At 35.3% G+C, this 23,959-nt stretch overlaps 2 protein-coding genes across 6 annotated transcripts in view; one reads left to right on the forward strand and one right to left on the reverse strand.

Moving 5' to 3' along the window:
• The window catches only part of LOC123554834 (methanethiol oxidase-like), a 136,292-nt gene that overhangs the window by 96,517 nt on the left and 15,816 nt on the right, over positions 1–23,959 (reverse strand). The gene's annotated exons all lie outside the window — the stretch shown is intronic.
• Positions 1,970–23,919, forward strand: LOC123554835 (monocarboxylate transporter 13-like). Of its 5 annotated transcripts, none has more exons than XM_053547693.1 (9): positions 1,970–2,220; positions 11,612–11,860; positions 13,194–13,337; positions 13,570–13,693; positions 14,312–14,895; positions 15,250–15,355; positions 15,753–15,868; positions 16,081–16,206; positions 23,778–23,919. In XM_053547693.1, exons 2-9 carry the CDS (start codon positions 11,650–11,652, stop codon positions 23,885–23,887), a joined length of 1,521 nt encoding a protein of 506 aa, XP_053403668.1. In that variant the 5' UTR covers positions 1,970–2,220; positions 11,612–11,649; the 3' UTR covers positions 23,888–23,919. The 5 variants fall into 5 exon arrangements, with proteins under 5 accessions (XP_053403668.1, XP_053403670.1, XP_045201130.2 ...); XM_045345195.2 differs by lacking the exon at positions 1,970–2,220 and adding an exon at positions 5,946–6,140; XM_053547695.1 differs by lacking the exon at positions 11,612–11,860 and having other exon boundaries at positions 1,973–2,220.

Genomic DNA, 23,959 nt, shown 5'->3' on the forward strand with positions numbered 1-23,959 from the left:
GTATTTAATGACTCTCAATATGGTTTCCGTGATGGGCGTTCTACAACAGATGCTATTTTCCTATTACATGCTATTATACAAAAGGTTTTATTTAGAAAGTCAAAATTATGGTGCATTTTCATTGATTACCAAAGGGCCTTTGATACAGTTAACAGAGATGCTTTATGGACTAAATTGATACAGTCAGGTATAAGCTGTAAAATGATTAACATGTTAAAATGTATATATTGTAATGTTCAAGCTTGTGTAAAAATGTCAAGTAATATGAATATTTCTGACTTCTTCAATGTAACTATCGGTTTGAAACAGGGTGAACCCTTATCTCCCTTGCTCTTTATACTCTTTATAAATGATATTGCTGAAAATATGAATTTTAATGCATTAACTGAAAAAGATTTTGAGCTATTGTCTATGTACATGATCTTATTTGCTGATGACATAGTATTGTTCACTATTGATCAAAAAAGTCTGCAGTCACAAATAGATGCTATACATCATTACTCTGTAAAATGGGGCTTAAAAATCAATGTTAGTAAAACGAAGATATGTGTGTTTGAAAAAAGGAAACAAAATGTTTATCCTGACTTTTATATAGATAATGAAAGAATTGAAATTGTTGATAATTTTGTATATCTTGGAATTAAATTCACCTACACTGGTAGCATGGCAAATGCTGTTAAAGCACTACATGATCAAGCCCTTAGAGCATATAATAATCTCTTAAATGTCTTTGATAATGTTAGTCTTGATATTAGAACAAAGTTATCTTTATTTGATTCTATGATTGTTCCTATTTTAACATATGGATGCGAAGTATGGGGTGTTTATAATTACAAAGAGGTAGATAAATTACACATTCGTTTTTGTAAATATATACTGGGTGTTAAAAGGCAAACCCCTACCTATGCTGTATATGGCGAACTTGGACGAGTGCCTTTATCAGTTATTTGTAAGGAAAGAGCTGTTAAGTTCTGGTTAAAAATTATGAAAAATAACGAATTACCTATTTATCACATGTATAATGATTTATGTAATAATGTTAATACTGTTTGTTGGGCTAGCAGAATTAATTCTATCATTGATCACCTCGGATATTCGAATATCAGATTTTTCTTTGATACCAGTGTAAATTATTATAATTTGTTAAAAACAAGAATAAAGGACCAATTTGTCCAAGATTGGAGTGTTAATATGCCATTTTAAAATTAGATAGTTATTGTAAATATAAAACTGCATTTTGTTTTGAAAAGTATTTAGATGTCATATCAAATGACAACCTAAGGAAACAACTGACTAGTTTACGATTATGTTCACATAATTTAGAGATAGAGCTAGGAAGATATGTTAATGTAGAAAGGAATAATAGATTATGTAAATTATGCAATCAAAATGTTATCGAGTCAGAATACCATTTCATATTATGTTGTCCACGTTATAGTTGCATAAGATCCAAATACCTGGGCCGTGCTCATGGCCTACTGTGCAAAAATTTAATACACTAATGTCATTCAGTAGTAAAAGATGTATATATAGTCTTGCAAAATATATTAAAGAAGCATTAACTGTAAGAAAGAATACTCTTGAAAATCTACTTGTCTTCTGATCGAATACAATTATTCTGTTTTGTTCTTTGTCTTCTGTATATATGTTCACTTTCTCGTGTATGATTGTCTTTGCCATAAGTTTTTTATATTTGTAAATGGCCAAAGGTAAATGTATTGCTGATTGCCAATAAACTGAAACTGAAACTGAAACTGATAAAAATCAGGATTTTCAGTATTTATTAACAGTTTAGAGTTAAACACTCATGTAGATATATGGATGTGTAATTCTAATCGTCAACCATTATTAATAAAAGAATATTGGTCTACAAAATATCGTATCATACTATGTACTACATCTTATAAAAACACAAGATAAAATGACAGGAAACAGCTTATAAAGTATATATCCAGTGAAGCATTTATTCAATGCAGGTAAAGTCGTAGTACAAACTTGTACACTGTTATACATACCTCGTTTAAAACATATTTGAAGAAATTCCGTCAATAATTGATCAAGTTTATAACCGATACAGGGTATATTTGGATCACAGTGTTATAAGGCACTTTCTCCAATACAGTACAGGTTAAGGTGAATGCCACATCGTATATTGTGTACATCACTAGTGGATTGGAACCGGTTAAAAGCGGATTGTATTAGTAATTCGAAAAATATAAGGTAACTCATTTCTGTTCATTAACCATGTCTGTGCATAAAATTAAAATGTACTTGTTGGATTATTGAAGCAACCCGTCTGTAATATTTTTCCGTTACAGCTTATTTTTGTTGTGGGCCTACTTTGCATATGCGTGGCTCTGGGGCTGCGTTTGTGGTGCTCTATGTTTCCGGGAAATCTACCCTTACCTATTATCTTGACTGATTAGGTAAAACATATATTTTAAGTACAAATATATTTTTAAAGTACAAATGTATTTCTGTCCTTAATTTTGAAGTTCAGGCAACTGCAATTTTACAAGTTTATGTGCATCTAAAATAGGAAGGAACTTGAAAATGGTGTCTTGGGCCTAGGACATAACTTTAAGGTAACCCATTTATGTTCTTTATCTTTTAAGTGAATGTTATGGTACCTACCCGGATGCATAAGATAAGATGCTGTCTGTCCGCACTTTGATATACATCATGCCAACTCTTGTGAAAAGCATTTGTCAAGCATTTGTTTCAACTGGGAATAAGGGAATTAATTGAAGCAGTGATACAAGCACGAAGCGTTCAACACATCTTAACTTTAAAGCGGCATGCCTCCAGATCGTTCGACAACAATTTTTTTTTTTGATATCTGAAATAAAGTGCTATATTTCTAATAGAAGCTTTAAAATTATATTATCGACAATATTTATGTTACGGAAACACATGAGCATTTGCTGTTTTTGCTACTTTTTACGATGAAAATCGAAAAGCGTTTGTCACGCTATTACTCCAGATAAACTGTCTCGATTATAAATATCTATATTTTAAAGTCATTATTCACTACTTCAGCTATATATTGGTTACGACGACGGGAAAATGTCTTTATTGCCGCGGCAGTCCGGGGTTCAATTCCCGACGCGGTCATCTTTTTTTCTGGATTTGGAATTTTTAAAATATGTTAGAAAAAAATTCATATTCTAATGTTCATTATATAACCAAAACGTCTATTTGAAAGAAAGATTATTTTTAGCCAAATCTGGAGGCATGCTGCTTTAAAAGTTCAACAGCAAGATCCCTCATTTTAGATGGCTACCATTTTCAAAGTTTGAAAGTAATGTAGTATTATTTCAGAAAAAAATAATATCATTTAAAAGATATTACATTTGCAACAAGTAATTCAAGAGGCTTCTGTGTTTCAAAAATATATGTGATTCATTGGAGCGAATTCTATACCATTATTAAAGAGTTCAAGACCGACTGTTTTTAGTCACTTTATCGGCGAAAGTTTACTAGTATCAAAGTAAGCATGATTTACAAACACACGTTAGATCGCTTCCTTCCAGTTCCCTGGGTTACAAACACACTTTAGATCGCTTCCTTCCAGTTCCCTGGGTTACAAACACACTTTAGATCGCTTCCTTCCAGTTCCCTGGGTTACAAACACACTTTAGATCGCTTCCTTCCAGTTCCCTGGGTTACAAACACACGTTAGATCTCTTCCTTCCAGTTCCCTGGGTTACAGCTTCCGTTATGAAAGGGGTACATGAAATATTTGGCTTCTGGGAATACACAATTTGACATCAATTATGTCGATATTCATTTAGACATAAACAAAACATATAGAGACTAAGTCCATCCAATAAAATGCTCGTACATGTACATGTACATGTTTTAATGCCTATAACAAAGTACGGTTTTAAAAGATTATGAGGTAATTTTATGTTTCTCATAAGGTATGAAAAAGTCGCTTCAAACGTATACGCATTGAGTGTATTAAGCACTGAATGATTCATTAGTTAGTAGATTTTCCCTGTTACCTTTGTCTAAAAGTGGAGCAAGGGTGTAAAAGAACTTTCGAGATAAGATGACGGTTTCGTACTACAAACATGAATGTATGACATTGGTGAAAGGCTGCCTTATTCCAAGAAACGTTGTAGAATGTATTTTTCATTAAATTGCATATGGGAAAGTTTACTTGCAGACTTAAGAACACAGGTATGTTGCAACACATTTAGAAGTTATTCGTTTGGTAATTACAATGTAGTAGTTCAATTTGTCTTCATGTGTTTGTTTTGTCTTTGTCTGTGCGTGTGTTTTGCTACGTGTGGTAGTCTGTCTTGTGCACATCTGTGTGCCATGGATTGCGCTTTGGGGACGCTGCATTTTAGGAACGTGGCTTTACCCTGTTGGATATTCAATCTTGTAATTGTAAAAAAAAATTATAATAATTGAAGGTCTGACAAAATTGTTTGGTCTTTAAACATTTTTTTTTCAATACAAACTGGCCTTTCCCATATCCAGTTTAGTGAAAATGTAAAGAGTAAGCTTGTTTATTTTCAAAAGTTGCATTTTCTGATTTGTGTATAGAGTAAACTGTATATGATCCAAAAAACTACCAAGAATCTGTATCAGCATTATTTCAACATGATTTATAAATTCGAAATAACTTTCCTCACATCATAAATATGATAGAATCTATTAGAAGATATTTAACAGATGGGATGGCATTTAGACCTTGCATGTGTGAGCATTAATATAAACGTGTATGTACAATAACATTATGTATACTCATAAAACTTACCATGTCCTACACAAGTACAGTTATACTTGTGATAGTACGGTTGTATATGTCATATGTCAATACTTGCACTCTCTCTAGCACAAGTGCTAGCGTCAGTTTTTTTGAAGGGCCAGAAAAAAGAACTAACATACATTTTCGGTGAGTTATTCATATGTCTGTAAATCATATACTAAAAGCTAAGGGTCTAATTCAGATGTAAAAAATATTTTCTTTTATTCGAAACAAGAGGGTAAATGATTCCATTATTGGAAATATAAAAACAATGAGTAGACTTTTTATACCATCATTTGATGAAGTTCGTTGTATTTCAAAATTTAATGATAACTCGTTGTAATTCAACATTTAATAAATTGAAGAAGAGGCTTGTTTCTACCATGCCTGTAAACAAACATATCAGTTAACCGGCATAAGATTTCTTAGTTTCAATTTATACCTAAAGTGATAAAGATAAACCCTTTTGCCACAAAACATCATTTTTGTACCCCAAAAGGTCACTTCGAATTCTAAAAGTTTTCGATACTTCTTTATAAATGTTACAGATTTATTAAAAACAATTTCTATTTAGCATTACAAAATAAGTTACTCTTAACGTTTTGAAAACAATAGAAAACAAAGTTTGTAAATTGCCACCATTTTCACTTTACTTTCAGATACTAATGAAAACGATGACAGCAAACGTAATGTGTGATAAAAAAAAACAGTTTTGAAAATTCAAAGATTTCACAGAAAATTCCTTTTTATTGCAAGTAACAAACAGCATTTCATATGATGGCGATTATATTTTTGCAAATAACATTAGAATAATAGACTCCTTGATGAGTTTTAGCTCTGTCACTATAATTATGTATGTATGCGGACACTCAGCTGACGGCATTATCTACATGGATTTTTTTCTCGACACCACACTTCCTTAATAAAAATCAGGATTTTCAGTATTTATTAATAGTTCAGAGTTAAACACTCGTGTAGATATATGGATGTGTAATTCTAATCGTCAACCATTATTAATAAAAGAATATTGGTCTACAAAATATCGTATCATACTGTGTACTACATTTTATAAAAACACAAGATAAAATGACAGGAAACAGCTTATAAAGTATATATCCAGTAAAGCATTTATTCAATGCAGGTAAAATCGTAGTACAAACTTGTACACTGTTATACATACCTCGTTTAAAACATATTTGTAGAAATTCCGTCAATAATTATAAAGTTTATAACCGATACAGGGAATTTTGGATCACAGTGTTATAAGGCACATTCTCCAATACAGTACACATGGTACATGTTAAGGTGAATGCCACATCGTATATTGTGTACATCACTAGTGGATTGGAACCGGTTAAAAGCGGATTGTATTAGTAAGGTAACTCATTTCTGTTCATTAACCATGTCTGTGCATAAAACTAAAATGTACTTGTTGGATTTTTGAAGCAACCCGTCTATAATATTTTTCCGTTACAGCTTTTTTTGTTTTTATGGGCCTACTTTGCAAATGCGTAGCTCTGAGGCTGTGTTTGTGGTGCTCTATGCTTCCGGGAAATCTACCCTTACCTATTATGTTGTATAATTAGTATGTGAATAATGTGGAGTCTATTGCATATATATAAAGATCGCTTCCTGGAATAAGTAACTTTAGCAAAATATCTATATATAAATGCACTTACTAATGAAATTCATAATTTTAACATGTCCAAAACATTGTGGAATGATACTAATTTCACCTTGGTATGATACAATTACTTCGGACTTATCGTAACTCCTTGTAAATACTAAAAAAACTTTTAACTAAAATAAAAGTATTAATATCGATATAATATTTCAGTGGAAACTTCAAAAGTTTGGTTGTTTGTTAGCATCATACTGGGGCATATGCAGTGAAAAATCCTTATTTTCGATTTCTAAAGATGGGTGTATAATTATTTCTAAATCACTAATATATGTTCATTGTAAACTATACTTGATAATACCCAATGTGGAAAACTGGCAAGGTATCGAAAAAGCAGCTCTCTGAATGGTCATATTTAGGAACCCCTAATGTACTGTGAATGTCATTGAGTAAAGTTATGAATTTATATCGAGAAATATTGATGATATATAATGTATATATGCAATGTTTTCGCGGTATTTCTTGTCACTACTTTTGACAGATATATAATTTCTTCTATATTTTTACTGGATAATTCCGGAAACAATTTTATGTATTCTTGGGCACTGATACGATATCAATTTGAAGAGAAAAAATGCAATGATAAATTATTTCGAGAACAAAATATGAAAAATTCTAGGCCATTGTACATTTCAATCCGGTAATATCATGAATACGAGTACAAAAGTATGCTTTTTTATTTTTATATTTTGAAATATAAGTCTGTTCTCTAATTATCATAGAACTGTAATAATAAATGACTATTTCAATCTATTTGTATATATTTTAAAACAGAAATATTCTTATTAATCTAGGTCATGAATAATTTTTCATTTTTATATCAAAAATGTGTATGAAAAGAAAATTATTTTTCACGAGTGATTTGACAACATTCGATGAATTTAAAATAGCAATTATATATCATAAATGAGTCTAATCTAAGAAAATGTTTTTATGCTAAGTAACGATACGAGGGGCCCTCGTGCATATAAAAATGTATAAAACTCCATTTTAACTAGCAGGGCGCTGGGTATATGTTGATATTTATTTAATACCTCGGTAAGTTTTGAGTAATATACACTTTACTAAAATAGTAGCAAACGCTAAGGACGATACGCCTTTATCCCGGTCAAGAGAAGGATAACCGGAAAGGGTCACATTTCTGGAAAGCTGGCTGACAATAATCAATAATTGGCGATGGACAAGTGGTAAGTAGAATGTATTATTTACGATCAGTTTATCACAATATGGTCGCGTATAAACAAATTCGTTAATTTCGATATCTGTAATGACTACTGATCCAGAATACATTCGAGTAATCGTTATTGTGTTTAGGCATATAAAAATCAACTCATGAAATAGAAATGGCGGACCCGAAGTGGTTATAAGCACGACTAAACCTGTAGGCTACCATAAAATAAGTAGATGTATAAGTCGTTACCAGGATCAAGTACGGGTAGTCCTGTATGGTTTTATAAGAAGACTAGCCGCTAGAGTCTTGAAAGTACACTATTTTAACCGTGTTTAAGTCTGGAAGGTTATCAAACCAGTTTGAGCTCAAAATGGCTAGGAAATGTAGACATCGCTTACAAGAACATAGTTATGAGTGTGAAAAAGATTGGATTCCAGGGTAGATCTAGCACTAGATTATAAGAAAAGGTCAAGGAAGGTGATCGAACAATGTTCTAAACTTAAATCTACAAATCATTCCATTTAAGACGGCTACCATTATCATCATGGTTTTAACAAGTTTGACCAGAAAAATGTAAATGCTAGGTATTGCTCTTCAATTCATAGATAATTTAAGTACAGACAATATATAGATATACAGCTAAATCTTAAGATGGCTGTCATTTGCATTGTGACTGCCTAAAGATAACAATTCAACATACAAATGCAAAAGGCTTTCCAACCAATATAAAGTAGGACAATTTTCTCGTTCGGAAAAATATCCATGGTGTTTCCCCACTTTCCAAACAGGAAACTTGATACTAAATGTAGTAACTTGCTTCCCGTTCTGGTCGCAGAATCATGCATTTTTACTTGTTTTTTTTTTTTCTTTTTCTTATAAGAATATATACGTTACCGTTTAACACAATGCAGCAATATAAACTTGAGTGATTGTCCAAAATTTCTACGAAGCAATTTTGTCCTTAGGCCTAAGAAAAATTCTTTGTTAACGCTCACAACTTAAAACAGAGAAGTGGAAATGATGGGGGTGGAGGGGGGAGCATAAACACGACTACAAGTAAAACTGCGTAAATGAAATATAGAGTCAAGACTTACCTACCTATAATATGACTTTGAACATAATAGACCTATCATAATAAAAAAATATATATAAAATAAACGGGGAAAAAAACGAAACCTGACTAACATCAATGAAACCCCGAATTAAACTAAATTGTATTCAGAAGTTTTTGTTAATTGGTCAGCCATTATGTCATATTAAGTATTGTTAATATACATTTAATCAAATTTTCAAGCATTCATACTATCTTCGTATGAAGACTGTCGAAGGCACTGTACTAGTGATATTTATTTTAGGGATATATAATTCGCTAGAAATACACCAAAAGAGCAAAAAATGTTTATAATTTCGATTTACAACATACTTTTCGATGATATAAAAAAAATTAATGTAGAAGATTACGGTTCGTATTTAATTGCTGTTTTGCTAGAATCATTAACGAGGCATTATAAATAAGTTATATCACACTATGTATCATACAGGTATGCAAACACATGCATGCAGCAACATCAATAAACGAGTTGTAAAACAGGACGTATTTGCTTCTCGTAATTTTCAGAAATCGCACCGGCACTGATTGTTTTCGCGTCTAGACTAGTTTGCAGTCAATAATAGCGTCTCAGGTACAACGTACCTTTATATGGGAAACTTATTCGAATGTTATATAGAATTTGAGCCCCGCTGCTCCAATTTTAATTACCGACATTTGGATAAGAGTGCAATATATGGGTGCTTTACAACAGGCTCGCTAAAGAACCCAGACAGCTTCCGGAGTTGAAGGGTTTCTTTGTAACTTGCACTGCCTTCCAACTACTTGGTCGGAATCCTACCTGTACGTTCTTGTAAGTTCTGTCTATATTCCTTGCCATATGACCTCAAACTGGGTCGAAGCCCTTCCAGACTTAAACATGGTTAAACAGTGGCGTTTCAAGAGCAAACGCTGTCTAGTCATCCTATATAAGTACATAAGTATATATACCCGAGGGATATTCAATGTACTCCTGATTGGTCTGGGCTATATCTACGTATACTATGGTAGGTAGAAATTTTTGCCCGGCTACTTACCGCTTCAGGCCCGCCATTGCCGTTTAATGAATTGTGTATCGTATACCTAAACATAATGACTATAACTTGATTTTTAAATCAGTGAACCATATAAGATAAAGACATTAACGAATTTTGTAACGTGATGATACAGTGTAAAAATATGCCAAAATTGATGTCACTCACCCCTTGGCGGTCCAAAATGCGCTCATTGTGTCCATTTTAGGTTATTCGGCTTTGGTTACAGGATTCTGCACTATGCAGTTTTTTAATACTATTTATAGTAAGGTGTATGATAATTTGACATCTTGAGGTTTCATTTGTAATTAGTATATGAATGTTTTAGGTTAGTGTGTGTATGTGTGTGCGTGCGTGTGTGCATGTGTTCAAGTTTAGTGTCTTTTTCAACAATTTTTCAGTCATATAATCGACGGTTGGTACTTGTAGTAGTGAGCACAATGCCAAACTTTACAGTGCTGCCACACTGGAATATCACGAAGTAGGCAGGTGGCATGAAATCCTTGACACATGTTATGATATCCTAGACACGTGGAATGATATCCTAGACACGTGGCATGATATCCTTGACACGTGACATAAACACGTGACATCCTAGACACCTGGATTGATATCACAGACACGCGGCATGATATCACAGACACGTGGCATGATATCCTAGACACGTGGAATGATATCCTAGACACGTGGCATGATATCCTAGACACGTATAATGATATCCTAGACACGTGGTATAAACTCTACCCAATCGCATTATACAGACACCGGGCTGACCAGTCCTAGATCTGTCCTGTGCGCCAAGCAATAAAGCAGCAGTTATTTGACTCGTTAATGTATACATAGAGGGCATTCAAGCTTTTTCAATGAATATTTCACCGAATGGTGTGGAATAAAACATTTTACGAGCGGCGTAGTCAAAACATGATTTTGTTTTCATACCACGATATGAAAATTAGAAAAAAAATCGTATCCATTATAAAAACTTATTATCTGCACAAAAGATTTAAAATGCCAATTGTTCACTGTTAGAACGAGCGACAAGAACAACACTACATGTTGCGTACATCCGTTAAGTAGCTGGTCTTATTTTCGAAATAACATACCGGATACGCTTACTGAAAAACCTGCGTTAGTGATGCAGTCAGAAGAATATATCATCTTTGTCTAAGTTTTGACAATTGTTAATCCCCCGCCACGAATGGTGGGCGGTTATAGGAATGGTCTTCGTCCGTCGTCCGTTCGATTGTCATTCCGTCCGTCCGTAACAATTATTGTGTCCGCTTCTTATAACTTAAACCCCTTGAAGGATTTTCATGAAACTTGGGTCAAATGATCATCTCATCAAGACAATGTGCAGAACTTATGAGTCGGCTATGTTGGCTCAAGGTCAAGGCACAGCTTAAGGTCAAAGGTTTGAGCCTTCAATTTTGTGTCCGCTCTGTATCTCATAAACCCCTTAAAGGATTTTAATATGATTTCGCTGTAATATTCCCCTTATCAAGACGATGTGCAGAACTCAAAATGCACTCAAGCCAGTCCAAGGTCAAGGTCAAAACTCAAATGTTTGAGCCTTCAGTTTCCTGTCCTCTAATGATGAAAACATAAGGAACTATGTCTGCCGATTGAGAAATGAATATACTCTGCAGGGTCAATATTGCAAAGTCAAAAGAAACTGAAAGTATTTTGTAAAAGCATTGCGTCGTCCTTATTTGTTCGTAGTATGATATTTTCTGATGATGTTAAACTCATTCTTTGCCCCACTGTTCAGTAACAGTTGCCACTTGCGTTGATTCTGTTACCAAAAAGTAATTTTTTGATTCCGTTGTCTGGTTTATCTGTTGAAAACAAATTAAAATCCTTTTACATCTTTCAACAGGTATTCAAATGAGCATAAACAAATGACAGGACATCGGCATGACACAAAAAGGAATGCAAAATAAAGTAGAGTATGATGGGTCACGTGGCTGGCTTGTTGTGTTTGTTGCGTTTATGACACATTTTATTACGCACGGGATAGTGTATTCGTATGGTATCTTGTTTTTAGCGTTTGAAGATGTCTTCGGTGCCAATAAAGCAGAGATATCATGGATTGCATCTATCACGACAGGGTCATTGTACCTTTCAGGTATGCATCGGGGTCATGGAAAAACAAATATTATTGAAATACCCATCTTGTATTTGGCGTAAAACCTATTTAACTGTTAAAACATATTCCCATTCGTGACATACATTTAGCTATATAAACACAGTAGTTTGTAAGTAGACATACTCTACTAGTTGGCTATAAATATGCTTTCATAACAGTGACATGCTCTAAGGTTCTGAAAATAATGTATGAAGATGTAATCGTTTATTGGAAATAAAGAAGGAAATGAATTGGTGTCATGTAACCTGTTTGATGTTGGGGAGAAATCGTTATTTCTTTTACAAATACTATTTAAGAAGCCACGTAGATCAAGCATTGCATACATACTCTGGAATCGTTTTTGATTTTATCAAAATATCTGTCGGGGCAATTTTGAAGAAAACAAGATTGATTTAAATCTTTTGTCCCCTACAAAAGATCTCTTAAATATTTCAACATATATGCCTTAGTTAAAACATTGAATCCTATATTCATAGCTGTCAAGTTTACTTTATATACTTTTCACATGCAATGTTTACTTCATGAAGAAAACAATTATACTTTGTGGCATTATCTTGTAGAATGTTTTTCTGTTTTACATCTTCCTAATTTAGATATTATTCTGCTATATACAAATTCCTACAGCTTATTAGCTATAGACGTCGGGTTTAAACCAGCGACTAACTGTTGTAACAGGCTTATTACATCCTAAACCTTTCTTAATTATTTTTCCTGTTAACTTTTGTAAAGTTGACTAATTTCAATTTTTGAATTGTAAATAAGACAATAGAATTTTCAATAAAACCAGTTTTAGAAGTGTTTGCAATATGGCTTAGACATCTGTTTTTCTATTAGTTAATATTACGCTGTATGTACAAATTTAATAGCACTGGGAAATTCCAAATGATAAAAAGGGAAAAAATTGTCCATTCTGCTTCAGATAATTCTATTTCAAATATCTCTCTCATCAGGGGATTTAGAAAAGCGTACAAGTATGCACTTAGCCGCCATCACTTGTCAAAGATATAAACTGCAAAGAGGAATTTTAATTACAACACATATAGCAGCTTTATTTCACTTCTTAACAATTTATAAACTAAACAAAAGGTTTAATTTAATTAGAAAATGTACTTTTCAATGTTGTTCTTCATATACAATGCCAGAGAAGCCATTCATGAATCTAGGAAATTTATAAACGTGTTCCTATTTATATGTACATATTTTACAATTGGACATACTCGCATTAAAATACAATGTACCTAAATACTACGTTTTAACTGATACTTGCTTATTACATTTTCTGTTGAAACGGAAAAAATAACTACATTTTCAGGTCCATTGGCAAGTACTTTTCTTCGCCGTCATGGAAGCCGTGTGGTCGCTTGTACTGGGACGATTTTGTCTTTTTGCGGATGCATCCTTACACTATTTGCACCAAATCTGTACTTTATGTACTTTTCTCTAGGATTTCTCACAGGTAAAGCGGTATGTCTTTCACACTAGCATTTGTTTTCGTATAAAGCCCTGGGGCTCAACAGAGATATATAAACTGGTATTGTTTATGTAAAAGTGTTATTATACAATGTATTCTTATATGCATTAATGATATATCAATAATAAATTATACATAAACGTGTTTTATTGCGCAATAAATTAACAACAATTATAGAACAGTGTTGATGAGTTTAATTATCTGTAAGTATTTGCAGGTGTTGGTTATGGGTTGATATTTATCCCAGCTGTTGTTGAGGTTACCATGTACTTCAAGAAACATCGAGCTCTTGCATGTGGAATTGCTGTTTCGGGGGCGGGTGCTGGTGCTTTTGTTTTCAGGTACAAAGTCTTTCAAATTATGGAGCATGGATTGTGGTGTTTTTGCAGTTAGTAGATAGGTCTGAACTGTAACTACACGGCCGTCCTGGTGATAGCGGTTTGAATGCTAGCTAAAATGTTTATATGATATACCTACCTTATTTCGATTTAACAGAAAGTCCAAGTGAAACTTCATCTTGGTACATGTACTCGAATCTGCACTAACGCTAAGAATGGTTGAATTCCACTCTCTCGGGACTCGAACCTGTAACTAGCAAAGAAGAGTTTCCTAAAGACTATACTACAGGGTCGACCCGGGCTTTGTACTCCTTAACCCTATCATTATTCTTAGATAAAAGTCCAGCAGGAAAAGCTAATGCAGGCACACATACAACAAAATAATCGTTTGATAGATTAAAGCATTAATGTTGAGTATAGATAAAAGAGAAGGGGAGCACCAGAAATGGACAAATTAAATATTGATGTATACACTTAGGTGTCCGACTGTATTTACTTCTGTTTTCATTAATCCATCACAATAATATTTGAAATAACCTTGACAGATAATAAATTTTCATGCAGCCTTTCTTACAAAGTATGCAAAATAATATGTTCTACATAAACGATTTTTTCTTACAGTCCATTAATTGAACATCTTCTGGATGCGTATGCATGGCGTGGTACTTTACTAATTTGCTCCGGATTGCTGCTGAATTGTGTACCCTGTTCACTTATATTTAGAAATAAGTTCGTAGTAGAAGAGTCTAAAAGTTCAAAACGGGAAAATAATGAATCTAATGGTTATCTTGACGTAACAGTGGAGTATGTACATAGCAATACCAACACTTCAAATACACCTTGTAAACTGTGTGATGAAACGGATAATGAAATCGCTGAAAAAATACACAGAACAGAAATAGTTCAAGTCAAAAGTGTTGTCATTGATAAAAAGCTTGACATCGAAACAGAATTACAAGAGGCATCTGTAACAGAGAAAATGCTCCAAGACGCTGATTATGACTATAATAAAGGCATTGGAAATTCTTTCTCCGGGAGAGAAACTAAGAAATATTCCAGATGTTTTTGCTGCGAAATGCCAAAGCTATCTTTATTTCATATATTACGACAGAATGAGATGATATTGTTTTATTGTGCTCAAATTCTCTTTTTTCTCGGATTTTATTTCCCGTTTATAGGCATTCCTGGTATGGCAATTCAGTGTGGTAAATATGTTTAGACATTCTTATTATTGTAGCATACACAAAACATAAAATGTACATAATGTTTAGTAGATCTACAAATGTTTCTTTTCCAAATTACAGGCGATAGTTAATAACTTAATAGTTAATATATAATAGTTAATAAGTAAACATAATTGAATTATAATATCAAATTCCTCAAATGTGTTTCTTTCATACTGACGTAGTTATTGCTTGAAATACATCTACTTATCTTAAACAAATGAAGCTACTCAATGGAACCATCGTTTAAGTTTTGTGCTTATAACTGAACATTACAGAAGAAAAACTATAAAGGAAGTGTCATATTATTCTATTATTTTCTTTCATCAATTTAAGGAATTGGTGGATCAAAGGCCGTCTGGATCATTTCTACAATTGGTATATGTACGGTAATTGGTCGTATTGTGCTTGGGTACGTGTCTGATAGACCATTTATGAACAGGTAATATTAGATAAAACTTTTTTTGACCTTGTTAAAGACAAATTTGATATATCATAAAACTTGAGTAGTTAATGTTACAAGAACGCGTCAAACACATTATATAGGAAACATCAATATGTCTTTATGATTTAGGTTTACTCTTGTACGTTAACACATACAAGTATGCTTGCATGCGTGTACTTGTGTGTCTGAAACTTGCTTTCTAACAGTATCTAGCATGATATGTCGTACTATTTTACTTTCTTCTATTTAATGCATAGTCGGATAATGCCTACTAAATCAACAAAACCTGTTAAAATGCTATTTTTACATTTTAATTAGAGATGCAATGAAAACTTTTTCCCGTAGCAAGTTATATTTAATCTAAGAAACCCATTATTTGTTATTTTATTTTCAGCCTCTTTCTTTACAAAGTAGCACTTCTTGTCGCCGGGATCAGTACAACACTGGTGCCTTTGTTATCTAGCTATGCAGCATTGTTACTATATGCTGCAGCATTTGGTGTATCAACAGGTAAATATTGTACTTTTGTTTCTAGTTATGACATTTTTCTTAATATTAACACTAGACAAATAAACGTTTAAAAACATGTAACAAATATTTCTGCTCTTTCCAGTGAGAGAACTTTTATTATTTACTTTTTAAGAACTTTTATTATTTTCTCTGTTAACATAAATCAGTTACTTCGAACAAATGATTGCATTATACATAATTTGAATTTATAGCGGTGCTGCTTTCTCAGACAACAGTAGTTCTGGTAGAAATCATTGGTATGGAGAGAATGTCCGATGCTATGGGCCTGAACAACATGTTTAGTGGATTTGGTGCATTACTAGGTCCTCCTACATTAGGTACGTACCATGGGCCTGAACAACATGTTTAATGGAGTAGGTGCATTGCTAGGCCGTCTTACATTAGGTACGTTGTATGGGTCTAAACAACATATTCAGCGAAGTAGGTGCATTGCTAGGTCCTCTTACATTAGGTACGTTGTATGGGCCTAAACAACATGTTCAGCGAAGTAGGTGCATTGCTAGGTCCTCTTACATTAGGTACGTTGTATGGGCCTAAACAACATATTCAGCGAAGTAGGTGCATTGCTAGGTCCTCTTACATTAGGTACGTACCATGGGCCTAGAACAACATGTTCAGCGAAGTAGGTGCATTGCTAGGTCCTCCTACATTAGGTACGTACCATGGGCCTGAACAACATGTTCAGCGAAGTAGGTGCATTGCTAGGTCCTCTTACATTAGGTACGTTGTATGGGTCTAAACAACATATTCAGCGAAGTAAGCGCATTGCTAGGTCCTCTTACATTAGGTACGTACCATGGGTCTAAACAACATGTTCAGCGAGGTAGGAGCATTGCTAGGTCCTCTTACATTAGGTACGTACCATGGATCTAAACAACATGTTCAGCGAAGTAGGTGCATTGCTAGGTCCTCTTACATTAGGTACGTTGTATGGGTCTAAACAACATGTTCAGCGAAGTAGGTGCATTGCTAGGTCCTCTTACATTAGGTACGTTGTATGGGCCTAAACAACATGTTCAGCGAAGTAGGTGCATTGCTAGGTCCTCTTACATTAGGTACGTTGTATGGGCCTAAACAACATGTTCAGCGAAGTAGGTGCATTGCTAGGTCCTCTTACATTAGGTACGTTGTATGGGCCTAAACAACATGTTCAGCGAAGTAGGTGCATTGCTAGGTCCTCTTACATTAGGTACGTTGTATGGGTCTAAACAACATGTTCAGCGAAGTAGGTGCATTGCTAGGTCCTCTTACATTAGGTACGTTGTATGGGCCTAAACAACATATTCAGCGAAGTAGGTGCATTGCTAGGTCCTCTTACATTAGGTACGTTGTATGGGCCTAAACAACATGTTCAGCGAAGTAGGTGCATTGCTAGGTCCTCTTACATTAGGTACGTTGTATGGGCCTAAACAACATGTGTAATGAAGTAGGTGCATTGCTAGGTCCTCTTACATTAGGAGCGTTGTATGGGCATAAACAACATGTTCAGCGAAGTAGGTGCATTGCTAGATCCTCTTACATTAGGTACGTTGTATTGGCCTAAACAACATGTTTAATGAAGTAGGTGCATGTCTAGGTCCTCTTACATTAGGTACGTTGTATGGGTCTAAACAACATATTCAGCGAAGTAGGTGCATTGCTAGGTCCTCTTACATTAGGTACTTTGTATGGGCCTAAACAACATGTTCAGCGAAGTAGGTGCATTTCTAGGTCCTCTTACATAAGGTACGTCGTATGGGCCTAAACAACATGTTTAGCGAAGTAGGTGCTTTGTTAGTCCCTCTTACATTAGGTACGTTGTATAGGCCTAAACAACATGTTCAGCGAAGTAGGTGCATTGCTAAATCCTCTTACATTAGGTATTTTGTATTGGCCTAAACAACATGTTCAGCGAAGTAGGTGCATTGCTAGGTCCTCTTACATTAGGTACTTTGTATGGGCCTAAACAACATATTCAGCGAAGTAGGTGCATTGCTAGGTCCTCCTACATTAGGTACGTTGTATGGGTCTAAACAACATGTTCAGCGAAGTAGGTGCATTGCTAGGTCCTCCTACATTAGGTACGTACCATGGGCCTGAACAACATGTTCAGCGAAGTAGGTGCATTGCTAGGTCCTCTTACATTAGGTACGTTGTATGGGCCTAAACAACATGTTCAGCGAAGTAGGTGCATGTCTAGGTCCTCTTACATTAGGTACGTTGTGTGGGCCTAAACAACATGTTCAGCGAAGTAGGTGCATTGCTAGGTTCTCCTACATTAGGTACGTTGTATGGGTCTAAACAACATATTCAGCGAAGTAGGTGCATTGCTAGGTCCTCTTACATTAGGTACGTACCATGGGCCTAAACAACATGTTCAGCGAAGTAGGTGCATTGCTAGGTCCTCTTACATTAGGTACGTTGTATGGGTCTAAACAACATGTTCAGCGAAGTAGGTGCATTGCTAGGTCCGCTTACATTAGGTTCGTTGTATGGGCCTAAACAACATGTTCAGCGAAGTAGGTGCATTGCTAGGTCCTCCTACATTAGGTACGTACCATTGGCCTGAACAACATGTTTAATGGAGTAGGTGCACTGCTAGGTCCTCTTACATTAGGTACGTTGTATGGGCCTAAACAACATGTTCAGCGAAGTAGGTGCATTACTAGGTCCTCTTGCATTAGGTACGTACAATGGCCCTGAACAACATGTTTAATGGAGCAGTTGCATTGCTAGTTCCTCTTACATTAGGTACGTTGTATGGGCCTAAACAACATGTTCAGCGAAGTAGGTGCATTGCTAGGTCCTCTTACATTAGGTACGTTGTATGGGCCTAAACAACATGTTCAGCGAAGTAGGTGCATTGCTAGGTCCTCTTACATTAGGTACGTTGTATGGGCCTGAACAACATGTTTAATGGAGTAGGTGCACTGCTAGGTCCTCTTACATTAGGTAACGTAAGAGGACCTAGCAGTGCACCTACTCCATTAAACATGTTGTTCAGGCCCATGGTACGTACCTAATGTAGGAGGACCTAGCAATGCACCTACTTCAGCGAATATGCATTGTTAGGCCCTTACAAGTACTAAAGTAGGAGGACCTAACATGCACCTACTTCGCTGAAAATGTTGTTAGGCCTACAAAGACCTAATGTAAGGGCCTACCAATGCAACATATTCCATGGAATATGTGCATTGGTAGGTCCTCTTACATTAGGTACTTTGTATGGGCCTAAACAACATGTTCAGCGAAGTAGGTGCATTGCTAGGTCCTCCTACTTTAGGTACGTTGTATGGGCCTAAACAACATATTCAGCGAAGTAGGTGCATTGCTAGGTCCTCCTACATTAGGTACGTACCATGGGCCTGAACAACATGTTTAATGGAGTAGGTGCACTGCTAGGTCCTCTTACGTTAGGTACGTACAATGGGCCTGAACAACATCTTTAATGGAGTAGGTGCATTGCTAGGCCTTCTTACATTAGGTACGTTGTATGGGCTAAACAACATATTCAGCGAAGTAGGTCATTTGCTAGGACCTCTTTACATTCGGTCCGTTAATGTTTGGCCTATATACATACATGTTCAGACAGAAGGTAGGTGCACGCTAGGTCCTCTTACATTAAGGTACTTTTATAGGGCCTAAACAACATGATTCAGCGATAGGTGCATTTGCTAGGCCTCTTACATTAGTACGTTGTATGGGCCTAAAACATATTCAGCGAATGTAGGTGCATTGCTAGGTCCTCTTACATTAATGTAACGTTGTATGGTCCTAAACAACATGTCCTTCCAGCGAAGTAGGTGATTGCAGGTTCCTATTACATTAGTACTTTTAGTAATGCCTTAAACAACATATTCAATGCGAAAGTAGTGCATTGCTAGGTCCTCCACTTTAGGTAATTTCTGTTTGGAAAGTCTAAACAACATGTTCAGACTAGTTAAGTGTATTGCTATTTCACATCCTACATTTTGGTACGTACCATGGCCTGAAACAACATTAATTTTCAGCGAAGTAGGTGCTTGCTAGGTCTCTACCTTACATAAAAAAATACTTGTCATAGGGCCTAAACAACATTTATCACGAAGTAGGATGCATGTCTTAGGTCCTCGTTACATATGGTACGTTTTGAAAGGTGTTAAAAAAAAAACATATTCAAGCGGATTATAGTGCATATGCATAGGTTCTCCTACATTAGGTACGTTGATGGTTTTAAACAACAAATTCAGCGAAATATGTTACCATTGCTAGGTCCTCTTACATTAGGTACGTACATGGGCCTAAACAACATGTTTCAGCGAAGTAGTGTTTACATTGCTAGGTCCCTCTTACATTGGCGTACGTTTGTATGGTTAAGTTCCTAAGGGGACAACTATGTGCCTGAATCAAATAGTATTGGTGGCATTGCTAGGTCCGCTTACATTAAGGTACGTATGTATGGGTCCTAACAACATGTTCAGCGAAGTTGGTGCTTTGCTAGTCCTCTTACATTAGAGTTCGTACTGGGCCTAAACAAAAGTTCAGAAGTAGGCGCATTGTAGGGCCTCTTCATTTTTTGGGGTATGATGGCCTATAACATAAATGTTTTCAGGTAAGTAGGTGCATTGTTAGGTCCTCTTAACATTAGTACTTGTATGGGTCTAAAACATGTTTTCATACGAAGTAGGTGCATTTGCTAGGTCCTCTTAACCTTAGGTAAGTATCATGGGTCTAACAACATGTTCAGCGAATTAGGTGCAATTGCTATTCTCGCTATATATTAATAAACGTTTATGGGCCTAAATCTACAATGTTCAAGCGAAATTTATGTGCATGTCTAGGTCCTTTTACATTAGGTACGTTGTATGGGCCTAAAAACAATTTGTTCATATCGATGAGTAGGCATTGCTAGTCCTCTTCATTAGGTCCGTTGTATGGGCCTAAACAACATTTCATATCGATATTAGGTGCATTGCTGGTCTCTACACTGTACGTTTATATGCCTAAACAACATGTCAGCGAAGTATGGTGCATGGCCAGTCCTCTTACATTAGTGATCCGTGTTAGGCCTAAACAACATGTTCAGTGCGAAATTAGGTACCATGCTAGTCCCTCTTACATTAGATGCGTTGTATTGGTCTAAACAACATTTTCAGCGAAGTAGGTGCATTGCTAGGTCCTCTTACATTAGGTACGTACCATGGTTTTAAACAACATGTTCAGCGAAGTAGGTGCATTGCTGGTCCTCTTACATTAGGTACGTTGTATGGGCCTAAACAACATTTCAGCGAAGTAGGTGCATTGCTAGGTTTCCCCTTACATTAGGGCCCCTTGTATGGCCCTAAACAACATGTTCAGCGAAGTAGGTTTCATTGCTAGGTCCTCTTACATTAGGTCCGTTTTTATGGGCCTAAACAACATATTCAGCGAAATAGTGCATTGCTAGGTCCTCTTACATTAGGTGCGTTGTATGGTTCTAAACAACATTTTCAGCGAAGTAGGTGCATTGCTAGGTCCTCTTACATTAGGTGCGTTGTATGGGTCTAAACAACATATTCAGCGAAGTAGGTGCATTGCTAGGTCCTCTTACATTAGGTACGTTGTATGGGTCTAAGCAACATATTCAGCGAAGTAGGTGCATTGCTAGGTCCTCTTACATTAGGTACGTTGTATGGGTCTAAACAACATATTCAGCGAAGTAGGTGCATTGCTAGGTCCTCTTACATTAGGTACGTACCTTGTGTCTAGACAACATGTTCAGCGAAGTAGGTGCATTGCTAGGTCCTCTTACATTAGGTACGTTGTATGGGCCTTAACAACATGTTCAGCGAAGTAGGTGCATTGCTAGGTCCTCTTACATTAGGTACGTTGTATGGGTCTAAACAACATGTTCAGCGAAGTAGGTGCATTGCTAGGTCCTCTTACATTCGGTACGTACCATGGGCCTGAACAACATATTCAGCGAAGAAGGTGCATTGCTAGGTTCTCTTACATTAGGTACCTTGTATGGGCCTAAACAACATGTTCAGCGAAGTAGGTGCTTTGTTAGGTCCTCCTTCATAAGGTACATACTATGGGCTTGACTAACATGTTTTGTAGTGTTGGTGTATTGTGATGTTCTCCAACATGATGTACGTACTTTGGGCGTGAACATCATGCTTGATGAAGTTGATGGATTGCTTGGTTTTGCTTCATTTGGTACGTACTGTAGGCCTGAGGAAAACGATTAAGCTATACAATGGTGCTATTTTGCAAGATCAACAAAATGTGTAAATCTCTATTGTTATCTGCAGACAGATTCAACTCTCTCATAAGTACTTTAAATGAGCCAAACTTTTGTGTGCTATGTGGCAGTCCCATAGACTACAAAAGTGTATCACAAATTGTCTCTAAATTGTCAGAAAAAAAAAGAGTTACAAAGAAATCAATTATTTTTGGCTCATCGATTCCTTCCTTACTGAATTAAAAGTGATCTAATACAAAAACGGGTTAATTTATTACAAAACTGTGATACTCGTTTTATAAATCACTCTTGAAAGAAACCGACTGCCATTTTTTATGCAATTCCGTCAGAAATAGAGGAATTGAATCACTTCAAACACTTTTAAAGTTGTGAATTTCTGTTTTGAGAAAAAGACGAAAATGTATTATTTGAACTTTATCCTCAGACTCCTCCTTCCCCAAAGACTGAACTTCGAACTTTCTTTATTTTTCTGCCAACGAATCAGACTACTTCATTCTTCAATTCCATGTATTGATAGGTCGACAGTTTGAACATTACTAATAATTATTCACAAAAATAGGCCTCTCTACCAAGACAGCCAGTCAAATTCGGTTATATTTACCTGGTTACATCAAAACAATATAGCCATTAAGGCTCCCCATAGAGACTTAGATGACCGCATTATAATTATTGAGATTCAGGAAATCAAATGCTTAGCTGCTGGTCCACAAATACCGTGTCTACATTTATAACCTGGCTTTTCTTTTCAGAAAGGTGTTATTGTAAACAAATGTCAAATATTTACTGGTTGTCCTGGATATGATATTATTCAAATAAAGGTTTTATATTTGAACATTTAAATTCATTCTTTGGCATATGATAGAGGAAAATATGATGAATTTATATTAAATTAAAACATAAAATGTCACAAATAATGCCAATTCACCCCTTAGAGTATCCTTTAGTGGATTTGATGCCTTGCTAGGTCCTCCTACAGTAGGTATGCACTATGGGCCTCAACTTCATGTTTAGTGGAACTGATGCATTGCTCAGGTACGTACTGTGGACCTGATCGACATATTTAGTCGATTTAATAACATTGCTAGGTCCCCCTACATAAGGTACGCACTATGGGCCGTGACAACATGTTTAGTGGAGTTAATGCATTGCTAAGTTCGCTAACATGAGGAACGAACTATGTACCTGAACAACATATTTTTTGGAGTTGAGGCATTCCTATGTCGCTTACATTAGGTACGTACTATGGCCCTGAACAACATGTTTTATCGGAGTTGATGTATAGCTTTGCCTTCTTCCTACATGAGTTACGTACTATGCGCCTGAACAAAGAAGAAATTTCTTTTCTTTGTTTAATGTATTTGACAGAGTATGCACATTTGTATTGTAGGCACTTTGTCGTAGTTTTTCTGGTGTATGATGTTGCTGATTGTTTCACAAAAATAAACTGTTTGGCCACTGATATTTTTGTACATAATTCTATTGTTTATTTATATTACTTAACAACTGTTTATGTATTTATCTTTTAAATGAAACTGTAATGTGATTTAAAATATGTTTTATTCATTACGGCTAAACTATGTTAGTTTAACAAACATATTTATATTTTGCATAAAATTTGAAATAAGTTTGAACTGATTATATGTAAACTTGTGAAAATTTTATTTCTGTTGTATATTAATATTGTAGGAATGTTGTATGACCAGACCAAAAGCTACACATTTCCTTTCATTACATCTGGACTGAGTATGGCTATGGGCGGTATACTTCTGTTTCTTATGGCACTTTGTATGAAATAAGTAACTGACAATAAAACTTTACATTATATTTATTCAGTGTAGTTGTTTAGACTTGTCTGTTTAATATTAAGC

The sequence above is a fragment of the Mercenaria mercenaria genome, chromosome 7, assembly GCF_021730395.1.
Source record: "Mercenaria mercenaria strain notata chromosome 7, MADL_Memer_1, whole genome shotgun sequence".
Classification (NCBI taxonomy): domain Eukaryota; kingdom Metazoa; phylum Mollusca; class Bivalvia; order Venerida; family Veneridae; genus Mercenaria; species Mercenaria mercenaria.